Source organism: Chanodichthys erythropterus, chromosome 8 (assembly GCF_024489055.1).
Source record: "Chanodichthys erythropterus isolate Z2021 chromosome 8, ASM2448905v1, whole genome shotgun sequence".
NCBI lineage: Eukaryota > Metazoa > Chordata > Actinopteri > Cypriniformes > Xenocyprididae > Chanodichthys > Chanodichthys erythropterus.
Window position 1 is genome coordinate 46,409,930 of NC_090228.1, and position 18,646 is coordinate 46,428,575.

Here is an 18,646-nt window from a genome sequence, read left to right on the forward strand (position 1 = left end):
CCGTTTCTTTACTTACTGTCTTTACTTCTCTGGACCTTGGACTTGGGAAGAGGCTAAGTGAGACTCGCATTTCGCATTTGGTGTGTGCATCTGTATAATGTGTCCATGCAGTAAATGTATGCGTGCATATGTAGTATATGTATGCGTGTATGAAAAATATTTCTCCTGAATGAAAACTGCAACCAAGTGTCACAAAAAGTCTTGTATATGTAATATAGCTGAATTTAAGTTTGAAGTGTTAAGATTCTTTTGATCATCATTTTTCTTTTTTTCTAAATAAAAATCAGAAAATTATTTTTTTTTTATTTTTGTCTATTTAAATTATATTTACAAACTCACCATACATATTAATGGTCAGTAACTGTAATTTGTTTAAAAGAATTTTGTAATTTAAAAAAAAAACGTGAAAACGGGCTATTTTATCTTTAGGTTCTAAAGGGTTAAAAATGCCCATCAGGGGGTGCCAATGGATAAACAAAAAGGCTACCTTGGTTACAGCTCAAATTTAGTGGAACATCACCAAAAAAAGAACTGTCCTCCTACCTTATTTCCTTTCTGAGTTTAAAATTTCCCTTGAGCAAACTTTTATTTTTTGGCTTTGTTAGTAGTTTCTCAGCAAGAGAATGTCCAAATTTAATCAATTTTACCTTGTGACTCTTTGCTAGAGATTTAGAGTAATGAATCATAATTTTTGTGAATGTCTCTCAGAAAACAAAAAAAAAAATAAAAATGCCTACTTTTTTTCCAAATGCTGTAACTTTTGATTTCTTCATGCAATCACCACAAAATGTGATCCAGATACAGCTCACATATAGAGGAACATCACCAAAAAAGAATGATCTTGCTACCATATTTCCTTGAAAGATTCCTTTCAAATGATACCAACTTTTTGACTCTCCTTGCTACAGTTTTGGAGTTACGAGTCTTTACTCTTTTTTGAGTGTCACTGAAAATACCTCAAAGGGTGTGAAATATTGATCGCCAGAAATGCTGTAATTTGGGGCATGTCCAGAACATTAAATGAATGATCCCTCATCACATTTACATCTATTGCATATGGGGCTAGTACCAGGAAACATTTGAGCTAGTTTAACTTTGGATATATGAGCCCTGTGTATTGTTTTGAACTGTATAAGTGAATGCTGAGCACACATTGACGATGAGTGGACCTGTTTGAGAATACAGTTCCATGTGTCTTCAGAAAGTGGTCTGTCAAGGTCTTCCTCCCAAGCTATTTGCAAGACTCTAAAGAAACCTGCCTTAGTAAGTTAACATTTTATCCCCTTGTCAGACCAACTCTTAAATGACCTGTCCTGCATTGAAGGTGAAAAAAAAAATATTATGGGCAACTGGGCTAAGAAGAGAAGTATCCTGAAAACCAAATGATTAAAATGTTAAATCATAATCTACCACCCCTTTAAGACCAATCCAGCACAGAAAGCATTTAAAAATGAAGTTAAAATTCATTCTATGACTTTCTAAAATACGGGATTTTTTTTTCAACTAAATGTTACATTGTAAATGTCCCATAATTAGGTTTAATCTTACTGTAAAAACAATTAGAGATATGGCAAATTAATCTTTCACAATTTAAGACAATATGCTGTCACTGTTCCTCAGTTCAACTATGTTTTTTAGATGAAACAACAGCTCAGTCACTGGGCAGTTGTGGATCAGATGTTACATCATGATCCTAACCCTACCAGAGCTTTGTGTCACAGAGTCATTCAGTGTATTGTGAAGGAATATCCCAAATGATTTGCTAATGTTGGAAAAAAATGGTGACATGGTGGGAGAAGGGTGTTTCTCCATTCTACAACAAACTAAAAAACAACTAGAATATACAAACAGGAAAAAAATACTTTTGCACAATGACACAGAGAGACCAAATTTGAAGACTTGAATTATGTGTTTGTATTTCTGATGTGTCCTAAGTTCTGCTTTACTCTGCCATAAACGTGGGAACCATTTTCATTTTCATGTAATGTTGTTGTTGTTTTTTCATTTGTAATTCATTGTCTAGTTTGCTATGGGATGTGGCAGATCAGCTGGAGAGTTGTAAGTTATTTTCACCTAACGTTATTCACATTATGTCGAAATATTTAAACTATTTTACCTAAATAAAAACACAAAGCTGAAGCTACTTATGTGATCACTCACAGCATCATCATCATCGAGTCTGGAACCGTCGACGTCAGAAGCTAGGGTGATGACGCCTAGAGTCAGACACCTAGTGGATGGTCGGTTAGAAGATTGTTTATAGCGAGCTATAACTTTAACGAAGTGACAAATAACGTTAATGCCGTAAATGTTTTAAATTGGGAGCACGGAGAAAACTTTATACAAAGATAAGATTGTCTCATATTGTCATTGTTAACGTGGGTAGACGATACGAAGAAGTGGCCAGAGAAAACCATGGGACTGTCAGGAATTGATGGAGCAGCATGTAGAGGGTGTAGGTGAAGAAGACTGGAATTATTTTAAATCAGTTCTGTTAAACAAGAAATAACTTTGTGATTTGTTTTAGAAAATGTATAATTAAATATCAGTTGTATAAAATCAGTTGTAAGAGTGTTTGTTGTTATCAGGAAGCTAGACACCTTTTACTGACCTTCATGTAGAGGTAATATTTCACCATTTATTTTTCATATGTAATAAACAAAGGTGGAAGTCATTTGCAAACTTGACATGACTTTTTCCATTTAAATCAGAAGACTTCATTCCTTTAAATTTTAAGGGGAATCTACAGAGCTCACATTATATTGTTTTATGAGAAATTAGCTAACATATTGCCACATTGTAAAGATAAAAAAAAAACTTCACAAAAGATAACATTTGATCATATTGTAAAGGTTTATAGAAATAACTGCTTACAGATAGGTAACATCTGGCCACATTGTAAAGGTTTATAAAAATAACTACGTACATATTTACACTGATTAGTTCAATCAAAACCACAGCACAGCACAGACGTGGAACAAACCTACAAACCGACACTTATTCATCCTCTACATCAGAAATGATGTTGCTTAGAAGGTTACACAGGGCAAATTCATTAAATTTCGATCAATTTTAGCGGTGAGGTTAATTGGAAGTGCTGTAAAAAAGGATTTCGAAGTTTTTCAGTCATATGACCCGCTCAACATGGACACATACATTAGTGATGTGCCTGGTGTTGGTGGTGTCTTCTTCAGGGAGCTGCGTGCCTCTCTTGGTGAATGCTGGAATGACAAGTTTCACCTATCTTTCATAGAGGAGATCGGTATTCGTGAAGCCTCTGTCTGAAATTACATCATCGCCTGGACGAAGGGATTCCAGGAACCCTGAATTTTCAGTTTGAATTTATCATAACACCAGGTTTTGAAACCACATTTTTCAGCAAGATCACCCTGCAATAAATTAAGACACAGCTTCATCAGAGTCATCAGGAGCTGATCCCAAGTGTGTAGCTGGAAGCTGTTGGTGTATGTATTGGACCGTCAAGGCCATTTTAGCACATTGGATGATAGCCCAATAACAGGCCAACACAAACTTATAGTTAATCATTCAAAGTCGTTTGTACTCACTAAGGAACAAAATTCTGTTAAAAGTTCTCTCTTTTATTCCTACCCCCCTAGGTCCTAAGACTCAAAAGAAAGTTAGGTAACACTAACATAGGGAACACATATAAACTATTAACTATGACTTTACCCTCAACAAACTCCTAATTACTGCTTATTAATAGTTAGTAAGGTAGTTAGTAAAGACATCTACTAAGAAATAAGCCAACAACAGGGACAACACAGCCAACAACGAGGAAAACACGGGATACAAACGAAAGCCAAAACAATGCTTGGCAACAAGTGTAGGAAGTGCAGCTTATAAAGGGTTCCTGATGGGAGTGCGATCAGTGCCCAGCTAGGGAATTGTGGGAAATGTAGTCCAGAGTGAAGTGACTGCGTGTGTGCAATGAAAAAGTCTTAATGGTGAAATGGAGACCTCTGGTGGGGAGTGGAAGGAAGCAGCAGTGGGCGGAAAGGTGACACACAGCGTCACAAACGTTATAAATAGAGCTAAACATCTACTGAGCCTGGAACATTCCTTTTAAAGGGGTTTAAGTTTGTTTTATAATGTTTCTTGGGGTGCACTTATAATGTTACTATGCTTTTTACATCAAAAATTGTCATCATTTAGAAATAAAAGGCATTTTTCCTACCCTAATTTTAGCCTTTTTTTCTGTTTAAAGGGGCATGTAAATGCCCACTGCTGTGATTGGCTAAAATCTTTCCATTTGAAATAGATAAGTATTACTCTATCGAAAACTTTTAGCAGATTTTTTACTATTACAGCTCTCAAGGTTAACTAACTGTGGAAAGTGTTGCAACTACATTTACACCTATGGCATTACATTTAGATCGTGGCATGAAAGGCTGCAGTGATGAGCAGCCGATCATAGACATGATGTTGAGCACATGAAAGCAGTGATCTCGTCATTACAACTCAATTTCTGCACACTAACAAATGCTTTCATCTTCACTAACAGTGAAAGTGATAACTAAGAGATTCATTGAATAAAACGGTAGTTTTGGCATGAGTCCAGAACTCAGTCACCGATAAACTTGCGCTGATTGATTGACAGCTCCAGCGATTACAAAGGGAGTGTTCTTTGATCACTTCCTTTATATAATTTAATTACTATTTAAATAACAGATTATTTTCATCCTACTAAGAGAAACAACATGAAGTTGACCATTTAGTCACTGGTTTGATTTACTGACACATAGACAAAGAACATCTGACTGTACATGAATCATCATATCAGATCAGGCATTAGAATTAACACAGTTACTTACATGTTGTTGCATTACTGTCGAGTCCATATCGTAAAAGTCTGTTTGTAAAGCCTGTGCCGAAATGTGGTTGATTTACCAAAGAATCCACAGTGAAATGTAATGAATACAAATAAATAAAAGAGACATTCACATTGTTGAAAATAAATAACCATATTCCTAGCATTAGGATACTTTGAAAGGTAACATTATTTTTAGTTCTGTATTGCTCTTCTCTCCTCCTCATCTCACTAACACACCAATGGGCAGGGCTAATGTTGTAATGATGAAGTAGGCTTTGATTTGTTATGCAGAGGCGGAGTTTCACCTATCTATGATAGATAGGCACATTCTAGACACCTTTTATGTTTATGTAAAGATTATGTTCACTGGGTCTGGTGTCAATAAAAGCTTTTATTGGACTAACAAGGAAGTTTTCAGTTCTGAAACTTACAGGATATACTTACAGTATGATGACCTCATATATATCAAACGCTCTAGGAAAAGTTGATTTTTCACTTCATGAACCCTTTAATTAAGTTTAACAATTAACTTGAATTACTTGTTTTATCTGGAGCAATATAAATCATGTCCAAAAGACAATAAACCAGGACACTATAAAAGGAACATGAGAGGCTGTGGGAATGACAGAGCAAACATTAGCTGGAAACAAACATCAGTGAAGAATGAAGGCTTTAGTATGTATACTGCTGCTGTTGGAAACCTTTGTGTTTGTCGTTCAGCAGCAGGTAGATGGAGGACTCAATGAGAATGAGATCAGTCAACAGATCAGCTCTGAGGACGGAAGACAGAATCCACCTCAAACAGACACTTCGAGAGCTGAAGCTTCAACTGACAGCCAACAATCCTGCAATCTGGGCATCCCTGACATCCATGCAGCACTGAGAGAACTGACCGCCACCGTTACAGAGCAGAAAGCAAACATCAGAGAACTGACCACCGCGGATACAGAGCAGAAAGAAAACATCAGAGCTTTAGAGACACAACTGAGGGAACAACAGACGTTTATCCTGGAAGAGCTGAAGAAGAAAGATGATGGTACCTCACCAAAACATTCACTTTTTCATGAATGATCCTCAAAGTAAAACACAAATGCAATACATTGTAAAAGTTAAAGTTGAGTGTATACTGTGTAAATTGTTTAGATTATCTATTCGTAGTATAAATGTAATTTAACACAATCCTTATTCCTTCACAGAAATTTTAAATCTTACTCTGAGTCAAGTGGAGGAGTTGAGAAAGGAAAATAGAGGTGAAAGTGTGCAAGAATGATAAGTTTAGAGTACATATTCTCAGTGTAATAGAGTAATGTATCACAATATTGCATGTTTTTCAATAACAGACAAAGAAATAGCTTTTTCAGCTGGACTGATGGAATCTGGCAGTGGATATATTGGTCCTTTTACCACTAACATTACACTAACCTACAGGAACGTCTTCACAAACATAGGGAACGCCTACAACCCATTTACAGGTAATTATCAATGAAATGGAGTCATAAACTTTCTGCTCCATTCAGACCTCTCTGCAGTTGTGTAATGTGTTTAAGAGAATTAAATGATCTGCCATCTTTCAAAACTATTACACAGTGTGTTTGGTAATGAAGCAATCATACAGGAAACAGCTGATTCTGTGTCTCTTGTTATTTGATTTAGGTGTTTTCAGAGCCCCACTGAAAGGAGTGTACATGTTCAGAATCTCTGTATTTGGTCATGGTGGAACTGGAGCAACCGCATCCATTATTAAGAATGGAGAGCAGGTGGTTGTAGCACATGATTATCAGGCTCAGGATCGGTTAAACTCCTCGAATGGAGTTGTGTTGCTCCTGGAAGTTGGAGATGTTGTATATGTGAGACTTTGGCCTAACAGGAGGATATCTGACAATAGCCAGGAGAACCTCAACACTTTCAGTGGTTTCCTACTGTTTCCCTTAAGAGAACAGGAACTTTGCAGAATGTGATTCCAATAATTCTGAAACTTTAGCATATGATTTAAGATGAAGCTCATGAAGAATCATTAACATAAGGACCTGTTTATGGACCTGTATTAATAAGGACTAGTGTTTGAAATGTTTTGAAATAGATTACTGTATAAAAGTCTGTACAAACATCTGAGCTGTCTATACATGTAACTTTGTATAAAGAGTTTCAGCACTGAGACAGACATGAATCCCACATGTGACCCAAGTACTAAACTTGGAAAGTTAAATAATACCTTTTAAGTGTAGCTTGTTACTGATGTTTGATCTGTATCTCTTTATTCTACATAAATAAAGAAGAGAATAAAGAGACATTGTGGCATTTCCTTTTCCTCATATTTTCACGAATATTTCCCCAACAATGCAACAGCAGTGGCTATATTAGGTTGCTTCGGTAATGCGCGGTAGGGAGCTATGGTAATGCGCGGATCCATTACTGACACAAGACCCAAACCGTTTTTCTGTTTGTTTACTTGAGACATATTGCTCAATACTTAAAAATTAAATACTGTGAAGTATGGTAATGTTTCTACAATACATTGCTGTGAATATACACAAAAATAAAAAAAATACAATAATCAACATAACACTGCATTAATTTATTCAGCACTTTCTTATTATGAAAACACTGAAATCTGGTTTTAACAAAAAAATACTAGAATTACTACTTTAAGGAAAACATAAATTTAAATAATAGTAAAAAAACAAAAACAAAAAAAAACAAACAAAAAAAAACGTTCCCCAGAGTAAATTAGAACTGAGGACCAGAGCATGTGAGCGAAGCGGAGCGGTGTGACGCTCCGCTAAGTTTTCCGCTCTATGGACGTGCGCTCCACTCAGTCGCTCAACCGCCCAAGCAAGCGCTCCGTTAATATTCCGCTCACGCTCGCCGAGTCGCCGTAAACCAATTCTCGCTCAGATCCCGCTCCGACATAAAATTGCTCTAGTAGGCCTAATTGTTTACTGTTTGTACCGAAATTCTTGGATAATTGTATAAAATTATTCATGCTGAGTTGCTGATAAATAGTAATTAGCCTATCATGTTTCAAAACGAAATATATAAAAAATAAATATATTAATTTAACCTTAGCAAACATACCTAAAATGCAAAAACTGAATAAGTGTATTTGATTTTCGTTAACTTATATTTCCGTGAAAATAGGCTAGCTGCCGTTGTTGTGCAATAATAGAACATTCAAAACAGGTTCATTAAAACAAACGCACACACACGAGATGAAATATGCGTAGATCTTTACAAAACACATTTTGATTATAAAGCCTGTGAGAAGCATAAACAAGATAAAATGCACTTAAAGAATGCTTAGATTATGAACTGACGTCGATGAAAGAAACACTTTCTAGTGTCAAGTTAAAATAGACCATAACTGCGGGGAACTGTGGTCTATTAAAACGTCTCTTGATGTTTACTGGATTTTAGAATTCACTTTAAGAAACATTAGCTTGGACAAAGCGTCAGGCTTCAGGCTCATTCGGTGTGCCCGGGAAAGCAATCCAGCGGCAGAAAACACTCGCTCAGCGCTGGAAGAACCACTGGGGATGCTGAAGATTTTGCGGGCATTCTGGGTTGAGCGAGCGGCGCTGAGCGTATTGAGCGAGCGGAGCGGAATCTTCAGAAAGGCGCTCTGAGCTCTTAAGGAAATATTACCACTCTCCGCTCCCCGCTCCGCTCCCACTCCGCTCCGCTCACATGCTCTGCTGAGGACACATCAGAAATACAAACACATAATCTCTGCATCGTTGTGCAAAAGTATTTTTGCTGTTTGTATATTCTACTCCTTTTTTAGTTTGTTGTAGAATGGAGTAACACCCATCTCCCACCATGTCACCATTTTTTTTTCAACATCAGCAAATCATTTGGGATACTCCTTCACAATACACTGAACTGATGATGTAACATCTGATCCACAACTGCCCAGTGACTGAGCTGTTGTTTCATTGAGTTAGAGGGACAGGATATCGTCTTAAATTGCGTGATTCCTTTGTCATATCTCTAATTGTTTTGACAGATTAACCCAAATTATGGGACATTTACAATGTAACATTTGGTTGAAAAAAATCCTTATTTTAAAAAGTCATAGTCAGAATGAATAAATTTACCTTAATTTTTAAATGTTTTAAGTAACTTTCTGCACTGGATTGGTCTTAAAGGGGTGGTTGATTATGATTTCACTTTTTATAACTTTAGTTAGTGTGTAATGTTGCTGTTTGAGCTTAAACACGTCTGCAAAGTTACAATCTTTAAAGTTCAATGCAAAGGGAGATATTTTCTTTTGCAGAATTCTCTGTTTAAGGACTACAACAAATGGCATCGCCGGACTGCTTCACAAACGAGGGTCAATTCAACTGGATTTGCAAAAAAGATTAACATGATGGCACATGCTAGTAGTCGATGAGTTGAATCAACTCCACAGCAACTACATAAATTTTTCCACTAACCGTTCAGAAACATTCCAGTTTCTTACTGACAATCCTCATGTAGCAGTTGGGGATTTTCCTCTATCCTCCCCCGGTGGAGGATTGCAATCAGTTTGCCCCTTAGACTCAGCGATGTCGGGCTGGTTAATCATTATCATGATTATGCCTCTAATAAAAGCAAGACGCGAAAAAAGGGTTGAGTGTGCAATCAGCCATTTTTTGGCCGCTTGTTTCCCTGTTTGGCCTTTGTCCTAGTGGAGTTGTGTGGTTCGGGTCACTTATTCTCAGGTATGTGGATATGGGGACTGTGGTATGTGACTTTTGTAATGTTGGTGTGTAATCTAAAGCTTGTGTTCTGCAGTCGTTACAGCCTGAGTGCAGCGAGAGTAAGTTGCAGCATCCAACTGTTTTATATACGTTGTGGTGCATCCTTAATCAGCAGGAGATATGGATGAATTTTGTTTTGTCTTTTTTGTGAATTTGTTCTTTATTTTGTTGGTATTCTTTTCCCTTGTTGGATAATTGTTTGTGGATTTGTGTTATTGGGTTTCCTTTTCGTATGATTTGGATTCTGGGGACAGGGAACTTGAGATAAGTTGTTGATGAATGATCAATTATATGAACAATCACTTATGTGAAGTTATATAATTGCACATGATGTTTTATTTCCTTTTTTTGTTTTTTTATTAATTGAGTTAATTGCTGGGGGTTCCCTCAAGACACTGGTAAAAAGGGTACCTTACCCAACTACTTTTTGAGGTGAAGTGTTAAACATACAAGTGTGGCTTTCTCATTGTCATTTTAGTGTGGGACACTAGTGTGTGAGTGTAGTGAGTGGTTGCTTGTGGGGGTGGGTCAGGCCCTTTTCTCCCTGCTAGGGTCTGTTTCATAAAACAAGTTTACCAAATAAGTAAATTTTTAGTTAAGTCTGATTTATTGTCAGTTGATTTGGTTCAAAATAATCAGACTACTGAAATAAACCTGGATTATTTGGTAAACTTGCTTTATGAAACAGGATCCTAGTTGTAACGAATGGGAGCGGGACAACGGAGTTGGAGATCCAAATGCAGGCTTTAATAAAACAGGAAGACCGTAGTTGTACAAGCAGAGGGTCCAACACCAGCAAACAGATACAAGAGGGCAGACAAGGAACTCATGGATGTCCTCTGTGGTCGTATCCGGGCAGACAGGAAGTCCATAGCCCACAAGGCTGGGTTCTGGGACCACGGCAAACTCTGGAGTGGACTCACGGAATGAGGCGGATTCTGAACTGGACTCATAGGTTGAAGCAGGCTCAGGAGTGAACCCGTGGGCTGGATCAGGCTCTGGAGCAGATTCATGGACTGGAGCGGGCTCTGGAGTGGATTCATGGACTGGATTCGATGTATGTGCTGCCCACGCACAACAAATGGCTGTGGCCATAATGGCCAGTGCTGCAATCTCTGAAGGCTCAGGTGTGGCAGCCATCTTGGCTGAGGGCTGTGGAAGATCTGCTAAAACTTTCTGGCGAGTTTCTGGAATGGCTGCAAATACAGGAACGGACTCTGATACGGCCATTCCATGAACAGGATCTGGAAGGCATAGAAATGTGTGCTGCCACCGGAGCTTGTCGGAGTTGCCCCCCCCCCAAAATTTTTTTGGGTTCTTAAAGTTCTCTGTTTCTCCCACAGTGAAAGATGAACCACACAATATTAGGGCATAGTCCATAAAGTCTCTTAGACTAAAACTTCCCTTCAGGAAACCAGGATCTTATGGGCTCATCTAGACCAAAACGGAAAATGTCCTTTATATCCACATCATCAAATGGAACTTGATAAGATAACTCACAAAACTGGTGAACATACTCCTGAATAGATAAGTCCCTTTGGGAAGATGTAGTAGCTGGTTGACTGGGTCCATGGTTAGACTGGAAGCGCTCTTAAAAGCCGCTGGATCTTGGTATTGGCTGAGTATTGTTTCTGCCTTGTTTCTGTGTATTTCCATGTGTTCTTTGTTCTGCCTAGCCTAGCCTGTGTTTTTGACCCTGGACTGATTCCTTGTATGATGATCGTTTGCTCCGTCTTGACCTCTGCCTGTGTATTGGACTACTCTTTTGCCTTGCCTTCCTGTTTCTGTTTGCTGGTGTTTGACCTACTGCCTGTACGACTAAACTCTCCTGTCAATAAAGCCTGCACGTGGATCTCTAACTTCGTTGTCCCATTCCCATCCGTTACACTAGTGTCTTTGATAACCCTCAGTTTTTGTATCTTTCTTTTGTTTTGTTTTGTTTTTTTGTATTTTCTTTTATTGTTTAGGCATGACTTGGTTTGTTATTGGTGTCATTTCCACAATAAGGAAATGTTTTTTTTGCATCAATTTAATTGCATATATGTGAACTGTTTTTCCTCGACTAGCTGATGAATGCTCAAAGTAAGGTCATAAGATACAACACCCTCAAACAAGTCATACCTAAACAGGCGGAAGCCCAGGCTGGCAAATGTGAAAAAATGCAAGCTGGTTAAAAGGAGAATCACACTTGGTGCCACATATAGACTGTGTGGCAGTAGTGTCTAAATCACTCAGCTTTTATTAGAGTGTACAATTCTTGCATTGCCACATAAATGTGGTTCACTTATAAATGTCTTTGTTGATATCAAAAAATATAAAAAAATTATGAGCCCTACTGATGTTCTCCACAAACCCACCAAGAGAATGGGATCCCAAGTTGTCTCATGAAATATCACCCAGAGTACTTTTTACAATTCACTTATCATAATGCCTGTGTCCTCTAGAATTAGACATTCCAAAACTTGGTTCATTACAAAGTACTTTACACTTAGCTCTTTGCATAAAAGAACAAGTTGCATTGGGTCTGTATTGAATCTATTATGTGGCAAAATATCAGTTATAGTTAAGTACACAGCTACAAGTTTGTTTCTTTTTTCCCTGAACCAAGCGGGAATTATACTTTGTACTTTGTCTACAAACAGCAAGCATGTTAATTCCCTGAGGTCTGAAAACGCGCCAACGCGTTTTGCAGGTTTTTTTCACATTGCAGCAAAACAGACTTAAAATACTCTGTCATTTCTTGTCATAGAGACATAAGTAATATATCAATTGAAACTATAGAATATCTTCTTTTATTTGTGTACACTCAGAGTAAAAACACAATGTTGTGCTTTTTGTAAAATAAAGAAAACTAACATGATGCGTGATCTCTCCTCTCCCTCTGAACGAAGTCCAATCTGATAGTTCTCAGAAAATGAACTGTAACTTATGAATACTAATGACAAAAAAAATGACACTTACGTCTAAAGAAATGTTGAAATGTCAGGTTTTAAATCATGCAAGTCAAATCGAAAACAAACATTCTGTATTTATGTAATCTGTATGAAAAGAGAGCCATGTCAGAAGTCTGTGATTCAGCTCATTATCCGCTAATGCGGCCACGCCCACGGAGTCGGCGCTATTCAGACGCAAATTCAGAGGCAATACATGCATTCATCATCTCAATCGTGTATTTATTGTCTTAAAAAGTGTTTATTTGGATGTTAAAGCAATGGTTAGCAATCTCTAGAAGACATGCCATTAGTTCCTAGTTCCTTTTCTTCTTTATATTATGAATTTGTGGACTAAAGGTGTAAAGAGCGCCCTCTGGCTGCAAGTATGAATTAAAAACACAGTATCCAGCACTCATAGTGATGACAATAAATATTATTTCTCAGTATAGAAAATTGACATAAATATATAAGAATCCATCAATATTTCTCCAAATGTGCATGCTTTCAAGCTAAAAGCCTATATGAAATGCCATAGAGGTAACATAATTGTTCAGACACTTTGCACCACAGAAATACATAATATTTTAAAGAATATAATAGAATACCATTATTTTAAGTTGTAATAATATTTCACAGTATTGCTGTTTATGATGAGCTGAGACATTATTACAGAGCCTACCTGACTGATAGGCCTCATTAATATACAAGTCATTTCAGATCATTACTATGTGATTCCTTTGTCTTCTCAGGCGTAAATGGCCCATTATTCATGCAGATTCACGCCCACACATACTGTGTTTCTTGACAAAAAGAGTCTTACAAAAACTAAATCAATATTGTTTTATATGAAGGAGTAGGCAGCATAATTTTTACAAAATTCTGAAGCAAAAACTCTAGTCTACAACCTCCAATACCCAGAAGTCTTGTGAACATAGATTTAATATACTTTTTTTGGCCTTATTTCAGTGACTTAAGTTTTTGTTTTTTCAAAAACCACGCATAAACATTATTCCTTCAAAAATACAAACACGTACATACATGTTCCTCACATATTATTGTAGCCTAGTTTTGTCAGTGTAATGACACTTTTGTAATTTATATGTTTATGAACAACTAAAAAAAGCACAAATGTAAGGGCATGTCAAAACTTCTCCAAGCCCCAAATCAGCCTCAGACTCCAGAGGGTTAAATCAGTGGGATAGTCAACAACTTCTATCATATGTACTCAAATTTAAAAATTTTACTTTAATGCCCGCAGCTGTCCTAAGATTTTGTAAAACAAATTGGCTAAAGGAATTATTAATTAATTTATAGGGAATTTTAAAAGAGTTACTTATTTTATGACCGAGCAACTGAATTGTTCATTTGCTCTGGCCGTTACTATAAGCTCTGTAGCAGATATGAATATCCAACTATCGTGAAAACACTATTTATTAGCAAGGTAAGAATAGGTTGGCAGTTAAAGACATTAAATTCGTAAGAACATAAGACACTTCTCTTTAAAAATATAAATGAGACTTTATTGATTTATTCTAACACAAACTATCTAACACACACATGCACACACACACGTTCACACGAGTTGCTAAAAGAAAAGAAGTGAGGTAAGAATGAGTTTTAAGAGAGTGAAATGATGAAGCATATTCCTAGCAATATATGCACTTCATAAGACTGATCTGAATGAACCATTAATCATTAATTTATCCCTTCTATCGCTTCTTTGGCAGGTTATTAGACTTTATATCAATGCACCAGTTTGGCTAGAATCTGGAGGTACTTGCATTTGTTGTTTGTGTCTTTAATTGGGAATTTCCTTCATAGGCGTCCTTGGCTTGGAGAAAGGTGTTTCCCAGGTTCTTTTGATTTGCTGCAGGTATTTTCGGGTCCGGATTGATGTCATGGGAAGCCAAACATGTTCTGGTGCGCTGGCGGAGGAGTGGAGTCTCCCTCGTGGCTAAAAGAAAGGAAAGTGAGTGAGACGAGAGTAAGTTGGCTGGCTTGAATCAAACTGCTCTTCATCATCTGCTCATCAATGTCATCATTTCTATTCCGATTCTGGTCCTAAATTGTCATCAAGTACTGAATATTTAAACTGAGGTGTTTGTCCAACCTCTTTGAGGAGTTCTGACCAATCGTCTTTGTTTCAGAGGTGGCTTTTCACTTCCCCTGATCATAAATGAAATGTTTCCTGTGATCGCTTAACTTTCCTGCTCTCAGCAGAGAATACAGAGAGTACAGTTTAGACATGATTTCTCTAAAAAGAATATGATACATTTTACACAGATTTTATTCAAGCCAAAATTTGAATTATGAATAGAGATTTACACTCATACCAAACAAGGCACACTTTCAATCAACCATTCAATAGTTACAACAATTACATGAATTGTGAGTGATGAGCATAAGCATTTGATAGACTGAATGGAACAAATGACAGTTTTTCTGATTTTGGGTCCTGTGTGTGTCACAACCAGGGCTAGAACCCAGAATGTATTGTTGGTAGCCCAATGCTCTAGCCACTACACCACAGAGCAGTTTAGACCCAAATTGCAGAGAACCACACAAGGCAGGATTGGAGAAAAACAGTCTTTACTTAGTGTCCTCCTTGAATAAACATAAAAATTAACATCAGAAGCAGGGCTGAAGAAGGTACAGATTCACAAGGTAAAAAGGTCCAAAAAACATAAAGTAAAGCTTCCAAATAAGCAGGTCAAAGTTCTGAGTAAAAAGTCTCTCAAAGTAATTCAAACATAGGCCAAAATATCTGTCTGAACAAAATAACTTCAAGACTGAGCAAGGATACAAATAAATGCAGGTTTTATATATGCCCACACACACACTAACAAGCCAGGCACAGGTGATATCATTGAGCTATTAATGAACAGGAAATCAGGAGGAAGTTGTGGAAGGTCTTGTGCTCTCTGTTTCCCTCTGCTGGATAGACAGTGGTGTGACAGTGTGTTGATTTGGGATCTGGAGTGTTGAAATGAGTTTTGTATGGAGTTATGTTTGAACGAATCGTCTAGAAGATTCATTTGTCTGGTTCGTCCTCAATTCCTACAATACAATGTGCATCAACTAAACTAATGAATGAACTGTTTGAACCTCAACTTCTGTCTATTGAAAATGCTCACTGTGCTCCGCACCATTATGAATGGTCTTGGAAAAAAGATTGAACGTGTGAATGGTCTCTCTCACGTTCTCTCTCCGTTTATGCGTGTGTAACCTATACATGTGTGTATGTATGTGGGGGAGGGGTGTGATTTTAGAATAATAATCAAATAATTCCCAGTAATCTTCAAATATTATTTTTGCTTGAAATGCCCATCCCTACTCCGAACATCCTCATTCTACCCTGTCATTGTGAAAAATGAATTAACATAAAAAATTTGCAGAAATTCAAAATATATACATTTAAACAGTGCACAGTCAGCTTCAACAGTGAATCACTTAGCTAACTGCAGCTACACCATGTGTTCATTAAATGCTAACTTTAACCAAAAATATCCACCCTATCATTGTTCACCCTGTCACTAAGCCTTCCATGACAGGGTGGACATGTGCAGTTTTTGCCACATTATGATTTTTTTTTTTTTTTTTTAACATGTTAAAAAAACACACATATTATAACAGTAGATGCTATACATGAGTGGACGTTAACTTTTTTGGCAATATCACTATAGCAGGTGTTTTGATGATGATAATTTAATGATAGTTTAAAAACCTTTTTCCAATATAATAAAAGATTGTAATCAAAACACGGTCCATATAATGGATTTCATTGGCTGTTTAAAAAATAGAGCCCTAACAATGTAAATGAATAAGACTAGACAAGCCTAGATTAGCTGGACAAATTAAAGGAAAATTAGTAGCACTTTATTTTACAGTACGTGTACTTTCCTGGTACATATATAGTAATTATGTTGTACAAGAGTGGTAACACAAGGTACTTACCTGACATGTATGTACATGGAAACTAATAATAAACACTGCTGTACTTCCCAATGGTAAGTACATGGTAACTACTTTGTACCTATAGACAAGTGTTGGGTAATAACAGGCACTTACTTATAGTGTCAGTACTTGATAGCTAACAGACACATTACTGTACTTACTAATGATATGTACATGTTGTACTTATGGACAATTGTGGGTAATACAGGCACTTATGTGTGTTAACTAGTAAGACACATTACTGTACTTATTAGTGGTATATATGTGACTGTGTGTGTGTAGATGGAACAAATTCACTCGGAGAACAGGTGGATGGTCACAGGGTTGCTTTACTGTATCTGTGATGAGATAAAACTGGGAAAACAGCACCAAAAGGCTTATCAGCAAACAACATATAGCACATCGATGTCGCATTTAACGTCAGCAGGACGAGCTACGAGACTCTTATTATATACATTTTCTCAAATTGAGTGTGAACATATATATAGTGGAAAAATTCTTAAAGCATACATCCATGAAAATAAAATATAAATCACGAATACAGACAATTCACATTAATACAGTGAAAATATAAACTCAAGTAACCATCATTTTACATATTTTACATAAATTAAATGGAGAGAGAATAACGCAGCCCTTAGATGGCGCAGTTACACAGCAGAGAGCACATACAGCACATGTGCTAAAAGCTAACATTCAGCTGGGGCTAATATTTTAACATAGAACATGACAAAATTCGAATAAAACCAGGGCCGTGCACAGACCTTTTGAGGGGCATGTGCTGAAACTGAAAAAGGGCATATATATATATAGGGTTTCAGGGCTTCTTTAAAAATAATTACAACAGCAATCTTCTGTGAGCCATATGTGTTTGAAGATGTTTGACTTCACTGTGATCCAGGGATGTCCCTCTCAACACATTAATACACACACATTACATTCTGCATGATAAAATATAAAGAAGCACAATGACCTTACGATTCTGTAATGTTTTTTAGTTACTACAACATTACTGTAGTAAAACCATGTTTTACTATGTTACATGTGAAGACGAGCGGGGAGTATACAATACTAGATTTAAAAAAATTATCTAGCAAGCAAATACATATTAACATCGTAAACATTAACCATACTGTGTGACCATATATAATATGATTAAATGTTAATGAATTAAGTGTATCAGCAGATAGCCATCACAACCCAGCAAACAAGGGACGTCCCCCGGACGTTTTGAACGTCCGTTAAGTCCGCAGTAGGTCCGCTTTGTAACGTTCGCTGTCGGACGTTCGGAGGACGTCCGCGTTTGGTCCGCTTTGTAACGTTCGCTGGCGGACGTTCGGAGGACATTCAAGTCTTTGTCCCTCATCTGATATTTCCATAACAACACTTAATAGTAGGTCCATTTGAATTCGGGTCATTCTACAGAAAAGTCCACTTTTGGTATGACAAAATGTCTTAAAATGTATTTCTTTTTCTAATGTTTAAACTTAGACCACATTATTATATTACACATTGACTTTATGAATACAAATTTGACAGCTTTATGATTTTTTATTTTTTTTCATTTAAAGACATCATGTACCATTTTTTGTCACTGACTGCATGTGCTGAAAAATTGAGAAGTAATATTTCATAACTTTTAGAAAAGCCAGAGAAGTAAAGTAACCAGAGTTAAATAATAATGATAATTCAAAAAATAAGGAGATTGTGTGTTTGAAATATATATATATATATATATATATATATATATATATATATATATATATATATATATTTCAATCAGGTTAGTTAAAAGTGTGATTGAATTATGTTAATTTAATTGTGCAACCAAGTACTTGCTATAACAATGAATATATTATGAAATATTTGAAAAACAGTTATAAACAATGCAATCCTTTACATCTTAATTCTTGAGTGTAGCAGAATTCAATTAATGTAGAATTATCAAGTCACATATGACACATTTTATTTAATGTGACAGACAAAAAAACAGTAACACCAGTGACACAATGAATCACCAGTGACTTACACATAGGGCCAAACATCCTTATTCAGTTGAAACCTGATTATTCACCAAAATTAACCCAATTTATCCTTGATAATGGAGTTTATGCAGATTGACATTACTATGGATTTAGTGCAAATAAACCATGGTAAAATATAAAAAAATAAAAATAAATAAATAAAAA

At 36.6% G+C, this 18,646-nt stretch overlaps 1 protein-coding gene across 1 annotated transcript; it reads left to right on the forward strand.

Moving 5' to 3' along the window:
- Window positions 1-5,472: 5,472 nt before the first annotated feature.
- LOC137024084 (uncharacterized) lies at window positions 5,473-7,005 on the forward strand. The gene is made up of 4 exons (XM_067391250.1): window positions 5,473-5,867; window positions 6,028-6,081; window positions 6,172-6,303; window positions 6,485-7,005. The coding sequence occupies exons 1-4, from the start codon at window positions 5,495-5,497 to the stop codon at window positions 6,787-6,789; spliced, it is 864 nt and encodes a 287-aa protein (XP_067247351.1). The 5' UTR covers window positions 5,473-5,494; the 3' UTR covers window positions 6,790-7,005.
- Window positions 7,006-18,646: the final 11,641 nt, after the last annotated feature.

Excerpts from the sequence above, each read along its gene's own strand:
- LOC137024084 (XM_067391250.1), top strand. The coding sequence starts at position 5,495 with ATGAAGGCTTTAGTATGTATACTGCTGCTGTTGGAAACCTTTGTGTTT. Across the intron at positions 6,082-6,171 it reads GTTGAGAAAGGAAAATAGAG|ACAAAGAAATAGCTTTTTCA; the intron begins GTGAAAGTGTGC and ends TTTCAATAACAG. Across the intron at positions 6,304-6,484 it reads CGCCTACAACCCATTTACAG|GTGTTTTCAGAGCCCCACTG; the intron begins GTAATTATCAAT and ends TATTTGATTTAG.